The following is a 20,953-nucleotide window of genomic DNA, read 5'->3' on the forward strand; positions in this document are numbered from 1 at the left end:
TAGATGAATAATGTGTGCGCCTTATGTACGTTCGCTTGTATACATCCAAGATATAACAATCCCTTCCACCCCTCACCCCAGTCATTCAGCATGATAGCGGGCATATCCTCCTATGTATTTATACCCCTCAGACAGATCGTATATTAATCTGGTCCCATCACCACTCGCTAGCTTGCGTCACACACATGCTCGTGTGCAACCATTTGTCGTGAAGCGTATGTCACAAGACAGCGTGAGACCACAGTTGCATTACAGTTTTCCCACTCTCTCAAGTTGATTCTGCTTGTCCCTTCACAATGGGCCTTTCCAAAAAACCCTCCAAAGCAATTCTCTGCATGCACGGCGGCGGATCCTCGCCCGACGTCTTCCGCTTCCAGACCTCCTCCCTGCACGCCGCACTGGCCCACGAGTACGACTTTCTCTACGCGTCCGCACCTCATATCGCCACGCCCGGGCCCGACATACTCCCGTTCTTCGCGGGCATGGACCCGTTCTACAGCTGGTTCAGGCCCGTGCACGACGACCCTGCCTCGGAGGTCGTCACCTTCAACGAGGCGGTGCGCAAAAGCGTCGACAACTACACGAGGAACAACCCCGGCGCCAAGATTGTCGGAGTCCTGGGCTTCTCCCAGGGCGCCGTGGCGTCGACCATGCTCCTGTGGCAGCGGGAGGTCGGCCGGGTGACGTGGCTGCCCGACGTTAAGTTCGGCGTGCTGCTCTGCCCCGGGTACAGTGCCGTCGCCACTGAGTACATGCGGGAAATCTGCGAGCAGGAATCCCGCGGTGAGGAGGGGATCATGATTCAATTGCCAACGCTGCATCTCCACGGGCGCCAGGATGCCATCAACTTGCCTCAGTCGAGGAAGATGTATGCGACCCATTACAAGGGCGCCCAATTGGTCGAGTTCGACGGCGAGCATGAGGTGCCGAGGAGGGTTGGGGATGTCAAAAAGATTGCTGAATATGTGCTGCGGGTCTCGGTTTAGCTGTTACGGAGAACGGGGGGGCGGTGTAGAATGGGAGATGAGTTTCATGTGGATTCATCTCGTATTGTTGTACGACGTCTAACTGAGGAGTAATATAATGTGGGAAGCGCATCCATTCAAGATACTCTCTCTCTGTCAACTTACTTGGTTACAGGGGTAATTTAAACATGCATACACCCAATTAGGTCACTTATATATACACCTTGTAACTTGAGTAATAGAAAAGCCGGTCCGGCTAGTAATTTATTACTATTTGAGATGCCCCTTAAGAAAAACTGTACGTATAGTAGCATAATCAGTACTTAATACTTATTTTATGTAATAATTAGCTACTTAGTGACAATAAGTAACCGTGATAGTGATACATAACAAATCGGAGAAAAATTCACCAATAGCTAAACTGGTTAGTTGATAAGTATAAAAAGTACTATCAATGTGAACTTTACCCTAAATAGTAGGGGGTTAGGTATTAGGGTTCCTAATTCAGGCATTAAAACTTCGGCCGGTAACCAAAGAATAGTCCACTGACTCGTATTAGTCAAGCGGAGCAGTCTACAGAGTACTTTGGGTTGAAAAGTCCGAAGCAAAGAGATAACGATAGAGTACTACTGCGTACTCTGTAGTTAACGATGGAAGTCTATGTTGCAGGGATCACAAGCTTGTACGAGGCCAACCCAAAATTGGCGCAGCTCGTGCATTGAACCCCGAAGCCCGGCGTCATCGATGAAGGCTCAAAGACGTCCGCCATGTTCATCCGTTGTTTTGTGCTTGGATATCGACAACCCGGAAGAGACCAACATTGTATCCAACTAAGCCCCAGTTGGTTTATTTCACTCGGTCATTATACTCACCATCATCTAAAAGCAGGAAAACAAGAAGACAATGTCCTATAATCTTCCGTCCCCGTCCCCGCCGGCAACCTCCGGCCTCGACTTCGCCGACAAGCCGTATCACACCTCACGCGTCGACCCTTTAGCCCGCTTCCACGATAACGTAGCTCAGGTCCGGCGCTGGATCCAAGACAACCTCTCAGTACGTGATGTGATCCTGAGTCCACGCCCCCACCCCCCCGGCGGACAACGTCGACTAAAGCAAACTAACCAAATCCAAGAACTTCTCCCACTTGGACGAAATCATTGTCCTCCAGCTCGGCTCCGACACACTCCCCCACCAGCCCCTCACCATCGACTGCACCACGACGCCGCCCGTGCTCTCCAGCACCGTACCTTCCACCGCGCACAGGTCAATCACCATCCTGCCAGAGTACATCCTCGACGCCATCGATGGGCGCATGCACAGCCAGCACGCCTTCGGGAAGCGTGCCACGCCGCCCACTCTCGGCGCCATCCCCGCGTGCTTCGCCCCAGGCGGCGTCCCGGCGCCTTGCGCGGCCGTTGACCCCGGCGTATTGCCGAAGCCGACGGACGACGTGGCGCAGCTGAAGCGCGACTTGACGAAATGGGGCTACGCCATCTGCGGGAACGCGCTGAGCGCGGAGCAGGTGCAGGTTATCCGCACCGCCGTGGAGGAGCAGGCCGAGGCTGAGAGGCTGGTTGGGGTCGGGCATTTGGACACCGCGCACAAGAGCGCGGGGGATCAGCCGAATCAGCGAGTCTGGTCAGTCGGTCTTGGTTTCCCCTGTTTCATCCTAGCTTGCCTTTTCTTGTTTTCTTTCTTCGTGGTTTCGTTTCCGTGTTATACGTCGTGTAGATGCATTTGCTGATTTGTCGCAAACAAACAAAACAGGAACCTCCCCAACAAAGGCGACGAGTTTCTCGACCTGCTCAACCACCCGCTCATCGACGCCATCATGCCGTGGTTCCTGGGCGGCAACTTCAACCTCTTCACCATGTCGGCCAACATCGCCCGGCCCGGCACGTCGGGCATATACATGCACCGCGACCAGATGGTCATGGCCCCGGACACGACGGCGCATGCCTATGTGCTGAATGCCATGTGGTATTTGACTGATGTTTCCGACGAGAAGGGCGCGACGCGCGTGTATCCGGGGAGTCATTTGATGAACGTCTTACCGGATATCAATCATGTCGTATGTCTTCCCCCCCGCGGCCTTGGAAGAATTAAAAAAAAAAAAAAAAAGCTGACATGTGTTTTGCCACAAAAGGGCACATCCATCCCCATAGCAGCGCCAGCAGGCTCCTGCGTGCTTCTCGACAGCAGAACGTGGCACTCGACGGGCGTCAACACGACCAGCGAGATGCGGCCGGTCATTCTGCAGTCGTTCTGCAGGTTCTTTGTCCGGCAAATTGAGAACTACCAGTCCATCCTGAGCGACGAGGTCAAGGCCAAGCTGTCGGAGCGTCAGAGGGCGCTGTTAGGTCTGCCGAGTCTCAAGCCCGGCGGCAAGGGACAGGGCTTTGCGGTGTACAGCTGGCCAGGGACGCAGGTCGGGAGGATGAGGGTCGCCGTCGGGAAAGATTAGATCTGTGTGTTCTGGGTCACTTGGGGTTCGACAGTCATGGTCCGTACCAAATCATTCCCTCACATCAAAACACCATGTTACTGTTACGTACTTTTGCGCATGTTGATCGACATTACCAATGACTTAATACACACCGCATTGATCAAGTCACATCCGCCACGCCATCCGGGCAACCCAACTCAATCAACAGAACAGCAACCAAGGCATCTACCCGTCAACATGTTTGTTCCTCAGCATCTCCTTCCCGGGAATAGTTCCTTCCGGAATCCCATGTTCCCTGGCCCACGCCTGCCAATCCGGTCTGGCAAACAACTTATCCCACTCGACGATTGCATCCTGGTTCAAGAAATCGGCGTGGCCGTGCTCATCGAGGAACGTCGCTAGTCGCCGTCAGCCACTGACCTGCAAAAGAAAGGCAAAGAGAGTGGTCGTCAGTCTTGACAAGCAGCACATACCGTAGAGTGGATGCCGGGCGACTGCAACAAAAGGAAGAAGGAGAGGGATAAAAGTCAGCAGATTTGTCCACGGTTTTGGCGCTGGCCTGGGTGATTGCTTACCCTCGGCGAGACTAGTTTTCCCAGCGGGGACAATGTGAGTGCTCCTAGCCCACTCCATGACGCGGTCCCAGTTGGCGCATGTGTGCCGCGCCCCGTCCCAGTTGACTATGGGGGCGGCCTCATTGACGACCCAGTGCAGAGTCAGCGGGGACATGTCTGGGTGGCATTTCAGCGCGTCCATGAGCCGCTGGAGGCAGTGGTCTTTTGTTGGTCAGTACATGCAGAGGTGCAGTAACATGGAAGAAGAGAAGAAAAGAAAAAGGATGCAGAGTGAGTAAAGAAGTGTGTATGTGTGAAAAAGGGGGGCAAGAGCCGTACGCAAATGACTGGAATGCGACTTCTCCTCAGCCGCGGTCATGTTGTGATAGTAATGATCGCGATGCAGGCCATTGTATAGATATTTCTACCATGCTCGGTCAGCAACCATACAATGAACCAGATACATTTCGACCTACAATACAGTGCAGGTTGTGCCCAACCCACACACTTCCATAACTACAACGGTTAGTTTTCTGTCCTCGCTCCCTCTCAATGTCATCGTCATCATCGTCCGAGCAATTCCGCGCAGTGACAAACGTACTATTGACCATCATCGTCATCCAGCCAGATGGACTCCTCCTCCACACCCAGCCTGTGGATCTCGGCACTTGGGACGCGGTTGCGGAACGCTGATGTTGATAAAGAATACAATCATGATTAGTCATCAGCGACGGGGCAGTTTTCCAAATCATGCAGGCTTTTCGGGTGGCGTGGTCTTACTCGTCAATAACGTGTTCCAATTCCGATCGAGCTCGGGCCGCGGAGCACCGAGATACGGGTGGTGGTCGTCAGGCTCCTCGTGGTCGGCGGGAACCTCTTCGTATTGTAGGGCATCCTACTCGTTTCAACGTCAAAGGGTCATTTCACACGGCCGGAAGACGTACGTACCCACGCGCGATAGCGATCCGGCGCCGCGACAGCTGGACAGATGCTCTTGTAATAGAACTGGCGAGCGGCGACGAGGACCAGAGTTGTATAGACGAGCTGGGCGAGGACGGCGAGGATGGCGTACGTGTACCGGTTGCTGGACTTGGGGCGGGGCGGCGGGCGAGGCTGGAGGCCGTTAGGTGTCAGGGGGTACTCTTCCGGCTCGCCGTCGCTGGCGCAGTCGGCGTTGTTGGAAGAGAGGGAGGCGTATTGGTCTCTGTAGAGCATTTTGGCTTACGGGCTAGTGTATTGCGTGCGTGGTGCTGCTGTGTAAGTACTGCGTGAGCCGGGACGGTTTTTTTTTTTTTTTTCCCCCTCTAAGTAAGGGCGTACAAATGGCGGGATGATAGATTGGTGGATTAGTGGTGGGTCCATTAATCGTCAAGTCAGTCTATGTCACGAAGCGCTTGATGATGTTGGACTGTGTGGATATTCTTCTTCATGTGGCATGTTGTGTGTCAAGCTCATCAGACAATATTTCTCGTAATAATCGAAAACCTTACACTTGACATTTCTAATGCCTGCTGTGCGCTCCAACTAGTGATGGGGTACATACACTGTATGATTGCCTCGATATCCTTGTTCTTTTTGTTGCTGGTGTCTTTGTGTGTAGCGTTTTGCTACGTTATTTCCTACTTGTACACATGCTGCTCCTAGCTGTGGCTTGTCATACACCTGCTGTTACATAGGACATCCTCTCGGTCTAAGTGGAGACACCCATCTGTACAATGCTAGACACACGCTGTATAGGAAAGATCACCAACATTCATTACGCAAAAGTTGCCTTTTGCAGCCAGGTGGGCCAAAGGGCCTGTGTCAGGCGTAGATATTGCTCACGCTCTTTGACAGGGAAGTGCAAACAAACAATCAGACAGATAGACAGACAGACAGGCTGCATAGCTGGGGAGGCGGTGACGTGGGATGTACCATGCATATGCTATTAACGGGGCTGCACGGAGTATGCAGTATCAGTAGCTAAATCGGGGGGGGGGGGGGCATACTTGCCGGATGCTACCACACTATGGCAACTAGGTGCAGATCACAATAAGAACAGGGTTTAGGTTCAGTACGGATATCTTTAGAGGCAGGCATTCTCGGTAAATCCCGCAAGGATCATACAAGATCTCTACGTATGACTTGCCTAACACGGTAGCACTCCCCCCCCTCCCCAGTCGCCGATCATCGGCCCGCTACACTACCCTGTATCCGCCCGACTAGGTAGTACCCCTCTATCACTACCCCACCACCTGCCGTCACCCCCCCCCCCCCCACTAAGACGCCGTCCACCCCCCATCAACACTCCAAACCTGGCCGGTAACGTGGCTCGCATCTTCATCATCCGCCAGGAACGCAACCACCGCGGCGACCTCCCTCGGCTCTGCCAGCCTCCCCTGCGGGATCCGTGCCCTCAGCCCCGCGGTCGCTGTCGTCCCCAGCGCTTCCACCATAGGCACCGCCGTAGGACCGGGCGCTACTGCGTTGACCCGTATCCCCGCGTTGGCGTACTCGATCGCTGCTGTTCTGGTCATTGCGATGACGGCGCCCTTGGACATGGCGTACGGTGCCGAGTTAGGCGCGCTGCGGACCCCTGCTACCGATGCCGTGCACACGATCGAGCCTCCACTGGCCTGTGCCGTCATGAACCGCAGTCCGAGCTGGAGGATCAGAAAGGCGCCTTGAATGTTGTACTGAAACACCTCGGCGGCGTCCGCGGCCGTGACGTTCAGGATCGGGCACCGCGGCCCCCCCATCCCCGTGTTGTTGACCAGAATGTCCAGCCGCCCATGCGTTGCGCGCACGTATTCTTCCAGCTCGCGGATGCTGTCTTCGGACGCCGCGTCTAGGTGTCGTGGGATCACGTTGCTCCCGACCTCCGCCGCCAGTTTTTCGTGGCCCGACTTGTCCGCCGCGATCACCACCGCCCCTTCCGAAGCCAGCCGCCGGACGATGGCTGCGCCGCTGCCGGATGCGCACGACGTCACGAGGGCGATCTTGGCGGTGAACCGGGCCATCTCCAAGTACTGTTGCAGCGGTGCTGGCTGGCTGCTTGGCTATTGTATGATGCCGACAAGATGATTTCTCAAACTTTTGGTTCTCTTTGATGATAGTATTCCGTTGTAGGTGGGTAGGTAGGTAGGTAGGTTATAACGAGGGAAATGTTGCTGCAAAATGCCGCTGTGATTTACCCTACGTACTACAGCGCCATCATACAGTGCGTCGATTCACTGTTAAATACATTTTTCTTCCTTTCCCGTCTCCTCCTCCCCTACAGCCCTGTTTTTCTCCTTATGTTCTTATTTGCTTTTTTCTTCTCTTGCAGATTTCGAAACAGAAATAGCCGGGGTGGTACATCGCACGTGTTATTCCTCTCTACCTACTTCTCGCGCGACTCGTCACCCACAGTTAGACACCTATACCCACACCCCCCTATCCTTGCTGCTCACCATCGAGTCACCGACGATGGATGGCGAATTACTTATCCCCCGTTAAACGGATCTCGTGACCTGTTCCCTCGGTCAAGAATGGATTCAGACAAGCACCTACCATGGCAACGGCCGCAGATCCCCAGAACACCAATCCGGTCAGATTATGCGACGTTCCGTACCCCAGCAACGCACCCGCCAGCGCTGTGCTCCCCGCGCGCGTCACCATTGAGGAAAAGAAAGCGATGCTGTGGGTCCTGCCGAGCGCAGACGGGTGCGGGCACGCCGAGTTGATCAGGACTGTCAGAGACGGAGTCACGGTGCTAGTCAGTAGCGCCGTGACCACCTGCATGGGCGTGATGGCGGCCCAGATGGCAACACCAGTCTTTCCAGACGGCGGAGGCGTGCTGGAGGGGACAAGGACCACAAAGGGTAATGCGTAGTACAAGAGGGGAGAGGCGAGGTAGAAGGTGCGCCAGACGCGCAGGGCTCCGAGCCGTTGGGCTAAGCGTGGGTATAGGATGAGTTGGAGTGGTACGGATAAGATGCCTGTTTGGGGGGAAGAATCGAGATACGATTTGGTCAGCACATAGTTCCAAAAGGAAAAAAGGGACAAAAAAGACAATAAAAAGGAAAGGCCATGGGTGAGTGGCGGAGTAGTGTGGGTTTTGTTTGTACGCACCGTACATGACCGAGTACACGGCCAAAGGCACCGGCGTGAACCCAGCGCCTCCGCCAAAGAAGAAGGGCAGCTCTCGCAGCGCCTCCTCCTCCCTACTGGAGACAGGCGTCACAAGGAGATTCGGAAAGGCGACGCTCGCGGTCCCGAGGTGCAATTCAAAGATGACGGCCGCGAGGAGGACGAGCACCATGTTCTTGGTGAGAATGCGGCTGCTGGGGAGCCTGGCGACGGGTTTGGTCTCGGACGGCGGCTTTGACGGCGACGGCGGCGGTTCCGCTCTGTCGAGGAAGGCCATCTCCTCCTCGTTTCCGTCGACGAGGGCGTACCCTGCTGCGCCCTCCTCTTTGTTGCCATGATTGCGCAGCAGTCGGAGCCGAGAGAGAATATAGCGTGACAAGGCAATTCCAGGATCATACCTGTGACAAACAAGCTTGGAAGTCTGGAACTTGGTCAGCTTTTGTTGGCAGGGTATGCGGTGTCTTCATTACGGGAAGACATAGATATGCTTTTGTGTGCAAGTGTATACCTACCTCTTCGAGGAACAAAACAGCCGTCACCAACACCACCAGTAGAAAGCCAGCATTCAAAAGGGCGGGCAAGGCATACGGATATCGGCTCAGCAACCCACCGCCATGAGCCTTCGGCATCAGCTCGACGGTGCCGGCCGCGACGAGGGCACTGAGAATGATGGCGAGGCTGGTGCTGATGTTGAGGAGGACGAAGGCTCTTGCTTGGTATCTGGTTTTTGTTAGTGAGGGGTTTCCAATGCCATCAGCCAAGAAAAATGGCCACGGGAATCCATATTACGCAACACTTTATTTTCTACCTTTTTTCTTGCACAACCTCGGCCGTCATGGTTCGCACCATAGCGACGGTACCATTGGTTAGACCCTCGACGAAACGCAGCACGAGGGCCTGTTTGAAGTTGGCGACGAAGCCGAATAATGAGCAGGCGATGACTACATACGCCATTCATCCGGCGTCAGTACCACGTCGACACGATATTTACCATCAAGCGTTGATGAAAAGGCAAACGTGTTTGAAAAGAAGAAATGAAGATACGTACAAGACCCCAGCAAACTCAGGACGACAACAACCTTTCTCCCGCCCTTAGGCGAGTCCGCGAGGCTTCCGAGGAAGACGCTCGCCACACATTGCGCGATGGTGTAGGCGGCCTGCAGCAGCGTCGTCTGCTGGACAATGGCAGCGCTGGGGAGCGACGGGTCTAAGGATTGCAGCTGAAAGTAGACATATGATGAGATGGATACTTTGACAATTGGCTCGCAGAAGCGGACGAGGAAGAGGATGACCAGCTGATCTTTTCGCGGGAGGGAGGCCCAGGTCACTTTGCCTTCTGGCATGCTGGGCTCTTTTTTCTGTCTTTTTCTTTTCTTGTTTTCTCCTGTTTTTCTCCCTTCTTCTTTTCTGCTGCAGTTCGCTCCTCTACCAGGCGCTCTTCAGGATTAGTGGCCGTCTACAGCGTTCGCATTGAATTGAGGACGTTCAGGTATGTAATCAGGTATGAGATAGGTGTAGAGGGGACGTCGAGTTGTTATTTTGTTGATTGCATTCCCCCGGATCAACGATATAGCCCCGATATTCAACGGCAACAATACTGACAAAAGTCATACCGCTTATGCGGTAGCCAGCACAGGCCAGCTCCACTCAGAGTGTCCCTGGTGCTGGCCAACAATGGCCCCATTCCCTTCTATATCGCGCTATCCGCCCGGACTCTCGCAGTTGACAAGTGTGCGTAGGTCAGCCCACCCGGATGGTATTAGCAGGTCAAATGCCAGTGCAGTTTTGGTATTGTGCCAGTGTCTAACCTAATCAAGAAGGATTATATATTTGTATAACCCTCTAAGCCTATTATGACTAGTCTATAGGGCTTCTTCGTAGCCTGTACGATGTACTATGTCAAACGACAACAACTCCCCTAGATCTCGCTTCGGACTAAGGTGAGGGTCATGAGTCGAGAGATCGTCGAGTTGAGCGATGACATTGTGTGGAATGACACGACGTCGTTCTTGTTTGTTCCACCAGAGGGACAGGCATCCTATATTCCATGGTACCGGTTCGAGGCTGTTTTGTCTCATCTCCCTCACTCGGGGGGTGTGCTGTTGCCGGGGGTGTAAATTCGTTGGTTTTCGTGAGTAAATTGCACCCTATATACAATCATCCGCAGTCGAAACACCCATCATGACTCGTTGCATGTCCACCTCCGCCAGGCCTCAACGGCAGGATATGCAAATCATTCTAGCGGCGGGGTTCTACTTGATGACCTCTAGATCATACGGCAGGGACTCAGTGAAAATCATGGTCCCAGGTGACCCTTTGAGCGGTCAACAGCTTAGTATGGAGGCCTTTGATCACTATACCAAACGGCCAGCACATTGTGGACATGCTTTGCCCTCATTTGCGATAAATATACCATTCACGCTCTCCTCGTCCGAGGTAATGAACCACACTCGGCGTCCCCTTCCTCCCGTCCTATCTTGACTGATCCTCAAGTCTCTCTCGACGATATCATATTATTGCACCCCTCTTCTCGACCACATCCCGCTCACCTTGGCATTATTCTACCTCATCTCACCTCACCTCACTTCATATCATCTCGCCATGACCCCAGAGCCCATTGCCGTAATCGGTAGCGCCTGTCGCTTCCCCGGTGACCTGACGACGCCCTCCAAGCTATGGGCCTTCCTCTCCAAGCCCCATGATCTTCAATCCGAAGTCCCAAAAGACCGCTTCAATATCGATGCCTTCCATCACCCCGACGGTAGCCACCACGGGCGCACCAATGCTCGGCACGGCTACTTCCTCTCGGACATCAAGACATTTGACGCCCAGTTCTTCAATGTCCAGGCCGGTGAGGCTGAGAGCATGGACCCGCAGCAGCGGCAGCTGCTGGAGACCACATATGACGCCTTGTGCGACGCTGGGCAAACGCTCACGGAACTAAAGGGATCCGATACGGCCGTCTACGTCGGAATCATGACGCATGATTTCGAGCTGACGAAGGTTGGGGACTTGGATGCGATTCCGACGTATCTGGCTACCGGTGCCGCCACGAGTATCGCGAGTAACCGCTTGAGTTATTTCTTTGATTGGCATGGGCCGAGTGTACGTTTTACTTCTGCTTCTTCTTCTCTTTGGACCGATTGCATTGAACTGCCATCGTGCGTGTGTGTGTGTTTGTCATGCTGACGGGCATAGATGACGATCGATACAGCGTGCAGCTCGTCGCTAGTTGCCATTCATCATGCTGTCCAACAGCTGCGGAGTGGTATAAGCAAGGTTGCCGTTGCGGCTGGGGCGAATTTGATGCTCTCGCCTTGTAAGTCCCCCCCCCCCCCCCCCTTGTCTCTCAAAAGTCCCGTCTACCACGGTCAACAGCTCATATCATGAACCAACTGCAGTAAACTTCATCACGGAAAGTAAGCTGTCCATGCTCTCACCGACAGGGAGGTCACGCATGTGGGATGCTGCGGCGAACGGATATGCAAGAGGGGTGAGTGATTCCGGTTCCCTCCTTTATAAGTATATGTACATATATATATATATATATATATATATACATATACATATATACCCACATATAAGAGAATAGCTGAACAGACTGACTGAAACATTTTTATAATCGTCACAGGAGGGAATAGCATGCATCGTCCTCAAAACCCTCTCCCAGGCCCTCGCCGACGGCGACACAATCGATTGCCTGATTCGCGAGACAGGCGTCAGCCAGGATGGCAGGACAACTGGCATAACCATGCCGAGCAACGTGGCACAGGCGGCGTTGATTCGCGCTACTTACGCACGCGCTGGGTTGGATCTGAGCAGACCTGAGGGGCGACCGCAGTTCTTTGAGGCGCATGGTATGGATTGCAAAACGTCCCCCTGCTCCCTCTTATTTCTATGATTCTTCTGTCCTTGTACTTGACCCTTTCAGCAAATCGCAGCAAACTGACTGAGGGAAAACATTTAGGAACCGGCACGCCGGCAGGCGACCCTCAAGAAGCCGAAGCCATAGCGACCGCTTTCTTTCCCGACACGACAAAGAACGTGCAGGACCTCTACGTGGGATCTATCAAGACGGTCATCGGCCACACAGAGGGCACGGCAGGCATTGCAGGCTTGCTCAAGTGCAGCCTGGCTGTGCAGAATGGTATCGTGCCGCCGAATATGCTACTCGAAAGACTCAACCCGCGCGTCGAGCCGTTTTGCGAGCATCTGCGTGTCCCCAAGGAGGCAACACCGTGGCCGGCTCTCGCTGAAGGGCAGCCGAGGAGGGCTAGCGTTAATTCTTTTGGTAGGCTTTCCCTTCCCTCAATCTTTCTCTTTGTTCCCTTCTTCATCTGCTTTGATCGTACGTGATGTTAACTATATGTGTCAAACGACAACAGGTTTCGGAGGCACAAACGCCCACGCTATCATCGAGGAGTACATTCCCTCCTCTATTTCAACCTCCACCAACGGCAACTCAACCATTGTGCTGCCGCTGGTGTTTTCGGCGCGTACGAAACGCTCCCTCAAATCCAACATGGGAAGCATTCTGTCCCTCATCAGAGAGACACCGAATGTCAACATCACAGACCTCGCATGGACGCTTCTCCACAAACGATCCGTCCTCCCTCTGCGTCACGCCATCGCAGCTAGCAGCGTCGAATCCCTCCGCGTAGCTCTGGAAGCGGCCATTGAGGGCGACTTGGGGCTAGAGTATACGCCCAAAACTACCGGCACAGTTCGCATCCTCGGCATCTTCACAGGCCAGGGCGCGCAGTGGCCCGCCATGATGAAGCAGATGATAGTGCGCGTCCCCCTCGTGGAGGCCATTGTCGATGAGCTTGACACGGCACTGCAAACCCTTCCCGAGCAGTACCGGCCTGCCTGGATACTCAAGGAACAGTTGCTTCTGGAAGGGGAAGCGTCCAACGTGCGTTTGGCTGCCTACTCACAGCCCCTTTGCGCGGCGGTCCAGATCGTTCTTGTCAGGTTGCTGTCCGCGGCTGGCCTTCGGTTTAAGGCGATTGTTGGCCATAGTTCCGGCGAGATAGGCTGCGCGTTCGCAGCGGGCTTCATCAGCGCAAGGCAGGCCATTCGTGTTGCATACCTGCGCGGTTTCACGTCGTGCCACGCAGCCTCCCCCACCGGACAAGTGGGCGGCATGTTGGCGGCGGGTATGTCCCTTGAGGATGCGCGGGAGTTGGTCGAGCTCGAGGCGTTCGAAGGCCGCGTGTGCGTCGCGGCGTGCAACTCGCCCGACAGTGTTACCCTCTCTGGTGACATGGACGCCCTTGAAGAGGTAGTGGAGATCCTTCAGGACGAGTCCAAATTCGCGCGTCTGCTACGTGTGGACAAGGCCTACCATTCCCATCATATGCTCCCTTGTTCAGACCCGTATATAACCGCCCTTAACGAGTGCGGTTGTGCTGTGGCCGACGGGACTGACACAGGGGTCAAGTGGTACTCCTCCGTGCGTGATGGTAAGATCATGACGATGGCCGACGTCACGCCGCAGTACTGGCGGGATAACCTTGTCTCGCCCGTACGCTTCCGTCAAGCGCTGGAGCAGGCAGGGTTGGAGGTGACGTTAGACGCCGCTGTGGAGATCGGTCCGCACCCGACACTCCAAGCCCCCGCGAAGAATACGCTGGCTACCGTTATGACGGATGAGATGCCGTATACCGGGTGCCTGCAGCGCGGCAGCGATGACCTGGCCGCGTTCGCCGCGTGTCTGGGGTACATCTGGGAGCGGTTTGGTGCGCTCAACGTCATCAACGGCACCACTTTCGTCGCCGCAACGCAATCCGGCGTGCCGGTCCTCGACATCTCTAAGCAGCTCCCGCCCTACGCGTGGGACCACTCGCGCGTCTACTGGTCGGAATCCCGCGCGGCCAAGGCAGCGCTTCACGGCCCACGCCCGCACCTCATGCTCGGCACACTGCTGCCCAGCAGCACGGCCACCACCCTCCAATGGCGGAACTTCATCCGGCCAAGAGATCACGAGTGGATGCAGGGACACGAGCTCCAGGGCCAGGCGGTACTCCCCGCCGCAGGCTATGTGGTCATGGGAATGGAGGCAGCGCTGTATCTTGCTGCCGGGAGAAGCGTGGCGTTGGTGGAGATGCTGGACCTGAGCATTGATAAAGCCATTACGTTTGATGACGCGGACAGCATGGCGGAACTGATGCTTACTGCGAGCGTTACGTGCTCTAATGATGCGCAGATCGAGCTGGAGTTCGGGATTGCCTCTTGTCTGTCTCGCGAGTCGTCACTGTTCCTGTCTGCGCGCGGTCGGATCATCGTCGCCCTAGGAGAGCCCGCGGTGCTCCCCGAGCCGGGCCCGGCACCATCGCACGCCAACCCTGTCGACATCAAGCTGTTCTACAAAGAGCTCGACAGCATTGGCTATGACTACAGCAACAACTACCGATGCGTCTACAGCATGACGCGTAGCACATCACGGGCGTCCGGCCACATGGCACACCCGCGGCTGGTCGATGGTGCGAACCCCATTGTTCTGCACCCCGCGAATCTCGACTTGGCCTTCCAGACTGTCATGGGCGCCTACTCCTCTCCCGGCGATAAGCGGATGCGTTCGCTGTACGTTCCGACGCGGGTTGGTCGGATCGCACTGGTGCCGGCCGTGTGTGCCAGCACGCTGGACTCGCTCGAAGGTGTGCGGTACAATGCGGTCAACACCTACGACGGCGGTGACTACCTCTCGGGCGACGTCGAGGTGTTCGACAAGGAGAGCAATGCGGTGCTGTACAGCGTCGAAGACATGCACCTCAAGCCGCTGACACCGCCGTCCGCATCCGAGGACCACAGGCCCTTCACCAAGACGGTTTGGGGCCCGCTAAACCCAGACAAGATTCTTGATATCGAAAGGCTGTGGGCCACGGAGCAGGATAAGGAGGCAATTCCCATTATTGAACGGGCCGTCTACTACTTTGTCCGTAAGTTCCTGTCCGAACTGACGGAGGAAGATAGGAAGAACGCGAGTGTGGGCAACCAGCGGTATATCTACTGGCACGAGCATGTTCTCAAGCTGGCCAGGGACGGCAAACATTTGTTTTACAAGCCCGAGTGGGAACAAGATACCGAAGAAAGCATCGACAAGCTGGTCCAGGCGTAAGTCACTCTCCCCCACGCCACTATCGCCGGCACACAACATTGTATACACTTGCTGATATGCGAACGACAGACACTGGTACCATCCCCACCTGCGGCTGGCCAAGCTGGTCAGCGAGAACAGCCTGTCTACGATCCGGGAGAACAAGAACCCGTTCATCTGGATGAATGCGAACGGACTTTTGACGGAATTCTACACAAGCTACCTGACCAGCGGCCCGACATGGGAGTACGGGCAGCATTTGATTGGCCAGATTGCGCACCGGTTCCAAAACATGGACATCCTAGAGATCGGTATGTTTCCCTTGAGTGCTCTTGTTCCTTTCTTTCTCCCTCTTTCTCTCTCTGTGTGTCTTACCGACAACACCACTAACACCATAAAAAGGCGGTGGTACAGGCTCTGCAACAGCCTCGATCCTCGCGATCCCGGAGCTCGGCTTTAACAGCTACACTTTTACCGACATCTCGGCTGCCTTCTTCGAGAAAGCAAAGGAGAAATTCGCCCCCTTCCTTGACCGCATGGAATTCCGCAAGCTTGATATATCTAAACCGCCTGCGGAGCAGGGCTTCAAGACCCACGCGTACGACATGGTCGTTGCGAGCTCCGTGTTGCACGCTACGCCAAACCTGACCGAGACCATGGCCAACGCCCGCACGCTGTTGAAGCCTGGTGGGCACGTGGTTATCTGTGAAGCCACGAATAAGGACCATATGCGTGTCGGCTACTTGTTTGGTTTGTTTGCCGATTGGTGGGCGGGTATTGACGAGGGCCGCACGCTGGATCCGTTTGCTACCCGCGAAGAGTGGGATGCTATTTTCAAGAATACCGGCTTCTCGGGGATTGACAGCGTCACCACCGACCGCGAGAGCCACCTCTTCCCCAACACCTTGCTCAGCACGCACGCCATAACGCCCGAGCAAGCACGCCTCGACGATCCCCTCTCCGCTCCGCCCAAGCCGCAATACCCACAACTCGTCATCGTAGGTGGCGGTGGCGCGGCATCTGCTCCCATCTTGAACAAGATCTGTGAGATGCTACCGGGCCGTGACCCGCTCGTCGTCCCCAGCTTGGTCGAATTGGCGTCCGTCGAAGTGCAGCCCAAGGCAACGTACGTGATCCTCTCGGAGGTTGACAGCCCCATATTTGAGGAGTTGGCCGAGGAGGAGCTCGCTGCTATTAAGAAACTGTTCTTCGGGTCTCAAGCGGGCGGGATCTTCTGGCTGACCGAGGACGCCTGGGTTTCGAACCCGCGCCAGGCGATGGGAATCGGTATGCTAAGGTCTGTCAGGTTGGAGAACCCGGATGTTGCTTTCCAGTGCCTTGATGTGGACCGGCTAGAGGACCTGGACTTCCAGTTCCTGGTCGAGCAGATTCTGCGCCTTGAAGAGGGCACGCCAGAGAACACGGTCTGGACGCTCGAGCCGGAGATCTGTGTCGTGAACGGCCGGCCCCAAGTGCCGCGTATCAAGCAGGACACTGCTCGAAATGACCGGCTCAACTCTGTCCGCCGTCCGATCCTTGATGCTGTCGACGCCAACGTCGTCCCCGTGGTGCTGCAGAGCACTTCACCCCCAGTCCTGGTCGTCAAGCAGACATCCCGACCCCTGGGTGTGCCACGAGATGCAGCCAAGCAGACGATCCGCGTGCACCATGCCACCGTCAAGGCTATCCGCGTGTTCGCACTGGGGTACTTCCACATCGTCACCGGCACGACGGCCGACGGCGCTGTGCTGGCCTTGGCGGAGGTTCACGCGTCTATCGTTGACGTGCCGGTCAAGCACATCTTTCCTGTCGCGGATACCTCGGTCAACACCCTGTTATCTGCCGTTGCAAAGTTGATCGCGCAGGGCGTAGTCAATACGCCGCCGGGCACATCGACACTGGTGTACGACCCGCCGAGGTTCTGCCTGGACGCAATTAAGCAAATCGCGGAGACTAGTAATGTGCGTGTCCACGTTGCTACTGCAGATGCCTCATTGTCTCAGGCTGTTGTACTCCATCCTCGCGATACTGAGAGGGCGCTGAAGCAGAAGATTCCAAGTGGTATTGCGGCTCTGTACGATCTGTCCTCCAACAAGCATGCCGCGTCGCTCGGCCCACGACTGGCCCGTATGACTGGTTGCACTGCACGGGACTTGAGCTACGTCTGCCGCGCCGAAGCAGCGGCATTTATTTACTCGGACGCCACGGAAGCAAGTCAGCTGCAGCTCGTCGCCGAATCCATCCACAACATCTCGGCTCTGGATGCAGAAACTATCGCCTCCTGCCCCGTCAACAAGCCCACCGACGCGCAAGACGCCCCGTACGCAGTAGTCGACTGGCAGATGGAGTCCGGAGCCCCCGCACGCCTTAGCCCCGTGGACGCCGGCACCCTCTTCTCCAGGAACAAGACGTACCTCCTCGTCGGACTTTCGCAGTCAATGGGGCGTTCGATCGCAGCTTGGATTATCAGCCATGGCGGGCGGCATGTCGTGCTGTCAAGCAGAAATCCCGAGAAGCCTGAGTCCGGTTGGGTTGAGGATATGGAGAGGCTGGGCGGAAAGATTACCGTGCTCGCCATGTAAGTGACTCCCCTGTCCCCGTCCAGCGGCATGTTGAAGAGAGAGGATGTAATCTAACTAGGACAAACAAAATCATAGGGACGCGTCCAACGAACAATCCGTCGATGGCGGGCTCGCCACTCTTCGCGACGTACACAACCTGCCGCCGGTGGGCGGTGTGGCGTACGGCCCGCTGGTGCTCAAGGACGCACTGCTGAACAACATGGACTTGGCGACGATGGACATGGTGCTCAAGTCCAAAGTCCCCGGAGCCAAGATCTTTCACGACCGGTTCTGCGATCCGAACAACGACCCGCTTGATTTCTTCGTCATGTTCTCGAGTGCCGCGTTGTTTGGTGGTAACCCAGGCCAGACGAATTACACCGCTGCCAACGCGTATCTCCAGGCGCTTGGGCAGTATAGACGAAGCAAGGGCCTCGCTGTAAGTGGTTTCAGTTCTATCCTGATGGAAGAATCGTTTGTATGTGTAAACTGAGATAAGCTAACAAAAAGGGGGGGGGAATAAGGCCTCCACAATTCACATCGGCGCGGTCATGGGTATCGGCTACCTAACCCGCAACAGCCGCGAAGCCGAGTTTCAACAAAAATCCGACGTCGACACCCTCGGCGAAGCCGAATTCTTAACCTTGTTCGCCGAGGCAGTTGTGTCGGGCCGCCGGGTTGCTGGCGTCAATGGCGTGCACGCCGAGAAGGTCATTGACATGTCAGAGACGGAGATTGGCAGCGGTATTCCCGCGCTGGAGTCGCGGCATAAGGAGACGATCAAGTTCTACAACGACCCGAGATTCGGGAACCTGAAGACGCCGGAGAACAGGAGCGATTCCGCTGACGCAGGCGGGGGCAAGATGAGTGTGAAGGAAATGCTGGCAATGGCGACGACAATGGACCAGGTCCGCGCGGCTATCGCTGGTGAGTTTTGCCTTCCAGACGGTTCGGCATCGTGGGTTGGTTGTGATGGATGGGGCTGACTGTGCAACGATAACAACAACAGAGAGCCTCTCCGACAAGATGCGCGGCGTGCTTCACATTCCGCCGGAAGAGAACGTCAACGCGGCTGTTCCCCTCTTGGACCAAGGTATTGACTCGCTCGGCGCCATCACCGTCGCTTCGTGGTAAGTAACAAGTTGACACATGGCACCAATGTCCCCTCCAACATAACAGAACACGCACACACACACACACACACACACAGTCCGCTAATCAGAAGCTTCACTCGCCACACGAGCACAGGTTCTCCAAACAACTCCTAGTCGACATTCCCATTCTACGCGTCCTTTCGGGCGCGTCGATCGACGACCTAGCAGCCGAAGGCGCCTCTCGTCTTCACGCCACCGCCATACCCCTAGTCGCCGACGCTCAGTGTGCTACAAACGCCTCCCCTGGCGACTCTTCCACCGAAACGTCCTCCGACGGCGCCTCGACCCCAATGACTTCACCGGACGAAGAGAAAGAGACCGTCGACGGCGTGGTTCGAAAGGCTCCCATGTCGCTGATCCAGCAGTACTCGTACACGCGGCAGGCTTCCCTTCCCGACGTCACAATTTCTCACAACACCATCGGAGTGATGATGGAGGGCAATCTCAATAAAGACAAGCTCGCGCAGGCCGTGATGGCAACCGTCGCACGCCACGAGATCTTCCGAACAGCCTTCCGCCCCTCGGAGTCGGAATCCTCCCCCACACCACTGCTGCACGTACTCTCCATCCCAACCTGGGGCCTGCGCTCCGTCTCCGTCGCGTCCCGCGCCGAGGCAGAGGCCGAGCTGGCCAAGCTGCAAAGGGAGCCCTACGACTTGGAAAAAGGCGAGACATTCAAGATCGCCCTCTTCACCTGGTCCCCCACGTCCCACCTCCTCGTGCTTGCCTACCACCGCCTGGCCGGCGACGGCTCCACCACCGAGAACCTCGTCGCGGAGCTTTCCCAGCTCTACTCGGGCATCACCCTCCCTCCTGCACCGCAGTACACCGACTATGCGGTCAAACAACGTGCCCTACTCTCCTCGGGGGGGATGGACGCGTCCATCGCGTACTGGACGGGTCTCTACACGCCCCTGCCCGCACCGCTTTCCCTGCTCCCCCTGCCCAGCGCGAAGAGCGCCCGCGGGTTGGTGAGCTGGGACCAGCACACCGCCATGTTCCGCTTGTCTGCCGTGCTTGCGTTCAGAATCAAAGAGTGCACCAAGAAACTGCGCACGACGCCCATGATGTTCTATCTTGCTGCGTACGCCGCGCTGCTTTTAGACCTTGCTAAGCAGGAGCAGGTGTCGATCGGTCTGGCGGACACGAACCGCTCGTCCGTGGCCGACCTGTCCACCATGGGCTACTTTGCAAACCTGCTGCCCCTGCGCCTCGTCTCCTCCGATACATTCACGGCCACCATCGAGTCCGCCAAGGAGGCGGTGCGGCAGGCCATGTCACACTCTGTCGTGCCGCACGACCTGGTCTCTTCTCGTCTGGGACTTGACAGCGTCTCACCGCAGGAGATGACGCACGCGCCGCTCTTCCAGGCCGTCTTCGACTACCGTCAAGGAGCTGCTGAGTCCGGCACTATCGGCGGTGCGAGTATCGTCGAAGTGCTGGCGAGCCGGGAGCGCACGCCGTACGATGTTGTGTTGGAGATGAGCGATGACCCGACCAAAGATCCTCTTGTCACCGTCAAGCTACAGAGAAGCCTGTATGGGAAGGGTGATGCCGAGGTGTTGCTTCAAAAATATGTTGGGTTGTTGACGACTTTGAGCAAGGGAGAGGCTACGTAACCCCCCACCCTACTTCCGAGCCATTGTTAATATCACTATCATCACCACCACTCCCACTACCTATTTCGCCAGGCTTGCCGCCCACTCATATGCGACTTTCGGCTACACTGGGTAATCTTGATGGGCTGGATATGGCCGGACTATATATATTTGCGGAATCCGTACTTTGCGCTCGCTGTACGTGGGCTACAGTTACGAAGGTGCTGTTAGGCAATAAAGGGACATTTTTTCTCTTGTGTTGCCGCTAGTTATTAACTAGGCCTATAATGCCTTGCCTTGCTGCTATAGAAGGGCCAGTTTAGATTTGAGGTTATCCTAGCCCTTCTGCACCTTGGTTAATAGGTAAAAAACAATATAGACATCTAGCCTACCCTAGCCTAACTATTTAAATAAATAAAATTAATACAATACTTTGAAAGACTAGTAAGGGGTTAATATAGTTTAT

The 20,953-nt window shown here is 55.7% G+C and overlaps 6 protein-coding genes across 6 annotated transcripts; 3 read left to right on the forward strand and 3 right to left on the reverse strand.

Annotated features, from left to right (window-relative positions):
- Window positions 1-296: 296 nt before the first annotated feature.
- On the forward strand, window positions 297-986 carry LY79DRAFT_675055 (oxidoreductase; the record flags this gene model as incomplete). Its single annotated transcript, XM_060564390.1, has 1 exon — window positions 297-986. One exon carries the CDS (start codon window positions 297-299, stop codon window positions 984-986), a length of 690 nt encoding a protein of 229 aa, XP_060407198.1.
- Window positions 987-1,868: 882 nt separating this feature from the next.
- On the forward strand, window positions 1,869-3,429 carry LY79DRAFT_529704 (phytanoyl-CoA dioxygenase; the record flags this gene model as incomplete). Its single annotated transcript, XM_060556136.1, has 4 exons — window positions 1,869-2,018; window positions 2,098-2,603; window positions 2,733-3,036; window positions 3,112-3,429. 4 exons carry the CDS (start codon window positions 1,869-1,871, stop codon window positions 3,427-3,429), a joined length of 1,278 nt encoding a protein of 425 aa, XP_060407199.1.
- A 57-nt stretch (window positions 3,430-3,486) lies between these two features.
- On the reverse strand, window positions 3,487-5,230 carry LY79DRAFT_619759 (uncharacterized protein). The gene is made up of 8 exons (XM_060562043.1): window positions 4,914-5,230; window positions 4,746-4,860; window positions 4,567-4,654; window positions 4,442-4,481; window positions 4,305-4,389; window positions 3,987-4,187; window positions 3,885-3,905; window positions 3,487-3,809 (listed from the first exon to the last, which is right to left on the reverse strand). Exons 1-8 carry the CDS (start codon window positions 5,178-5,180, stop codon window positions 3,637-3,639), a joined length of 990 nt encoding a protein of 329 aa, XP_060407200.1. The 5' UTR covers window positions 5,181-5,230; the 3' UTR covers window positions 3,487-3,636.
- Window positions 5,231-6,223: 993 nt separating this feature from the next.
- LY79DRAFT_529723 (short chain dehydrogenase) lies at window positions 6,224-6,964 on the reverse strand (the record flags this gene model as incomplete). Its single annotated transcript, XM_060556139.1, has 1 exon — window positions 6,224-6,964. One exon carries the CDS (start codon window positions 6,962-6,964, stop codon window positions 6,224-6,226), a length of 741 nt encoding a protein of 246 aa, XP_060407201.1.
- Window positions 6,965-7,125: 161 nt separating this feature from the next.
- LY79DRAFT_654213 (major facilitator superfamily transporter) lies at window positions 7,126-9,601 on the reverse strand. The gene is made up of 5 exons (XM_060562639.1): window positions 9,124-9,601; window positions 8,884-9,016; window positions 8,588-8,795; window positions 8,058-8,496; window positions 7,126-7,924 (listed from the first exon to the last, which is right to left on the reverse strand). Exons 1-5 carry the CDS (start codon window positions 9,416-9,418, stop codon window positions 7,425-7,427), a joined length of 1,575 nt encoding a protein of 524 aa, XP_060407202.1. The 5' UTR covers window positions 9,419-9,601; the 3' UTR covers window positions 7,126-7,424.
- A 1,075-nt stretch (window positions 9,602-10,676) lies between these two features.
- On the forward strand, window positions 10,677-20,508 carry LY79DRAFT_529724 (beta-ketoacyl synthase domain-containing protein; the record flags this gene model as incomplete). The annotated part of the gene is made up of 12 exons (XM_060556140.1): window positions 10,677-11,180; window positions 11,274-11,394; window positions 11,477-11,568; window positions 11,707-11,932; window positions 12,043-12,366; window positions 12,461-15,191; window positions 15,265-15,500; window positions 15,589-17,752; window positions 17,832-18,174; window positions 18,260-18,662; window positions 18,745-18,865; window positions 18,984-20,508. The coding sequence occupies 12 exons, from the start codon at window positions 10,677-10,679 to the stop codon at window positions 20,506-20,508; spliced, it is 8,790 nt and encodes a 2,929-aa protein (XP_060407203.1).
- Window positions 20,509-20,953: the final 445 nt, after the last annotated feature.

This window comes from Colletotrichum navitas, assembly GCF_030913465.1.
Source record: "Colletotrichum navitas strain CBS 125086 chromosome Unknown LY79scaffold_175, whole genome shotgun sequence".
Taxonomy (NCBI): Eukaryota; Fungi; Ascomycota; class Sordariomycetes; order Glomerellales; family Glomerellaceae; genus Colletotrichum; species Colletotrichum navitas.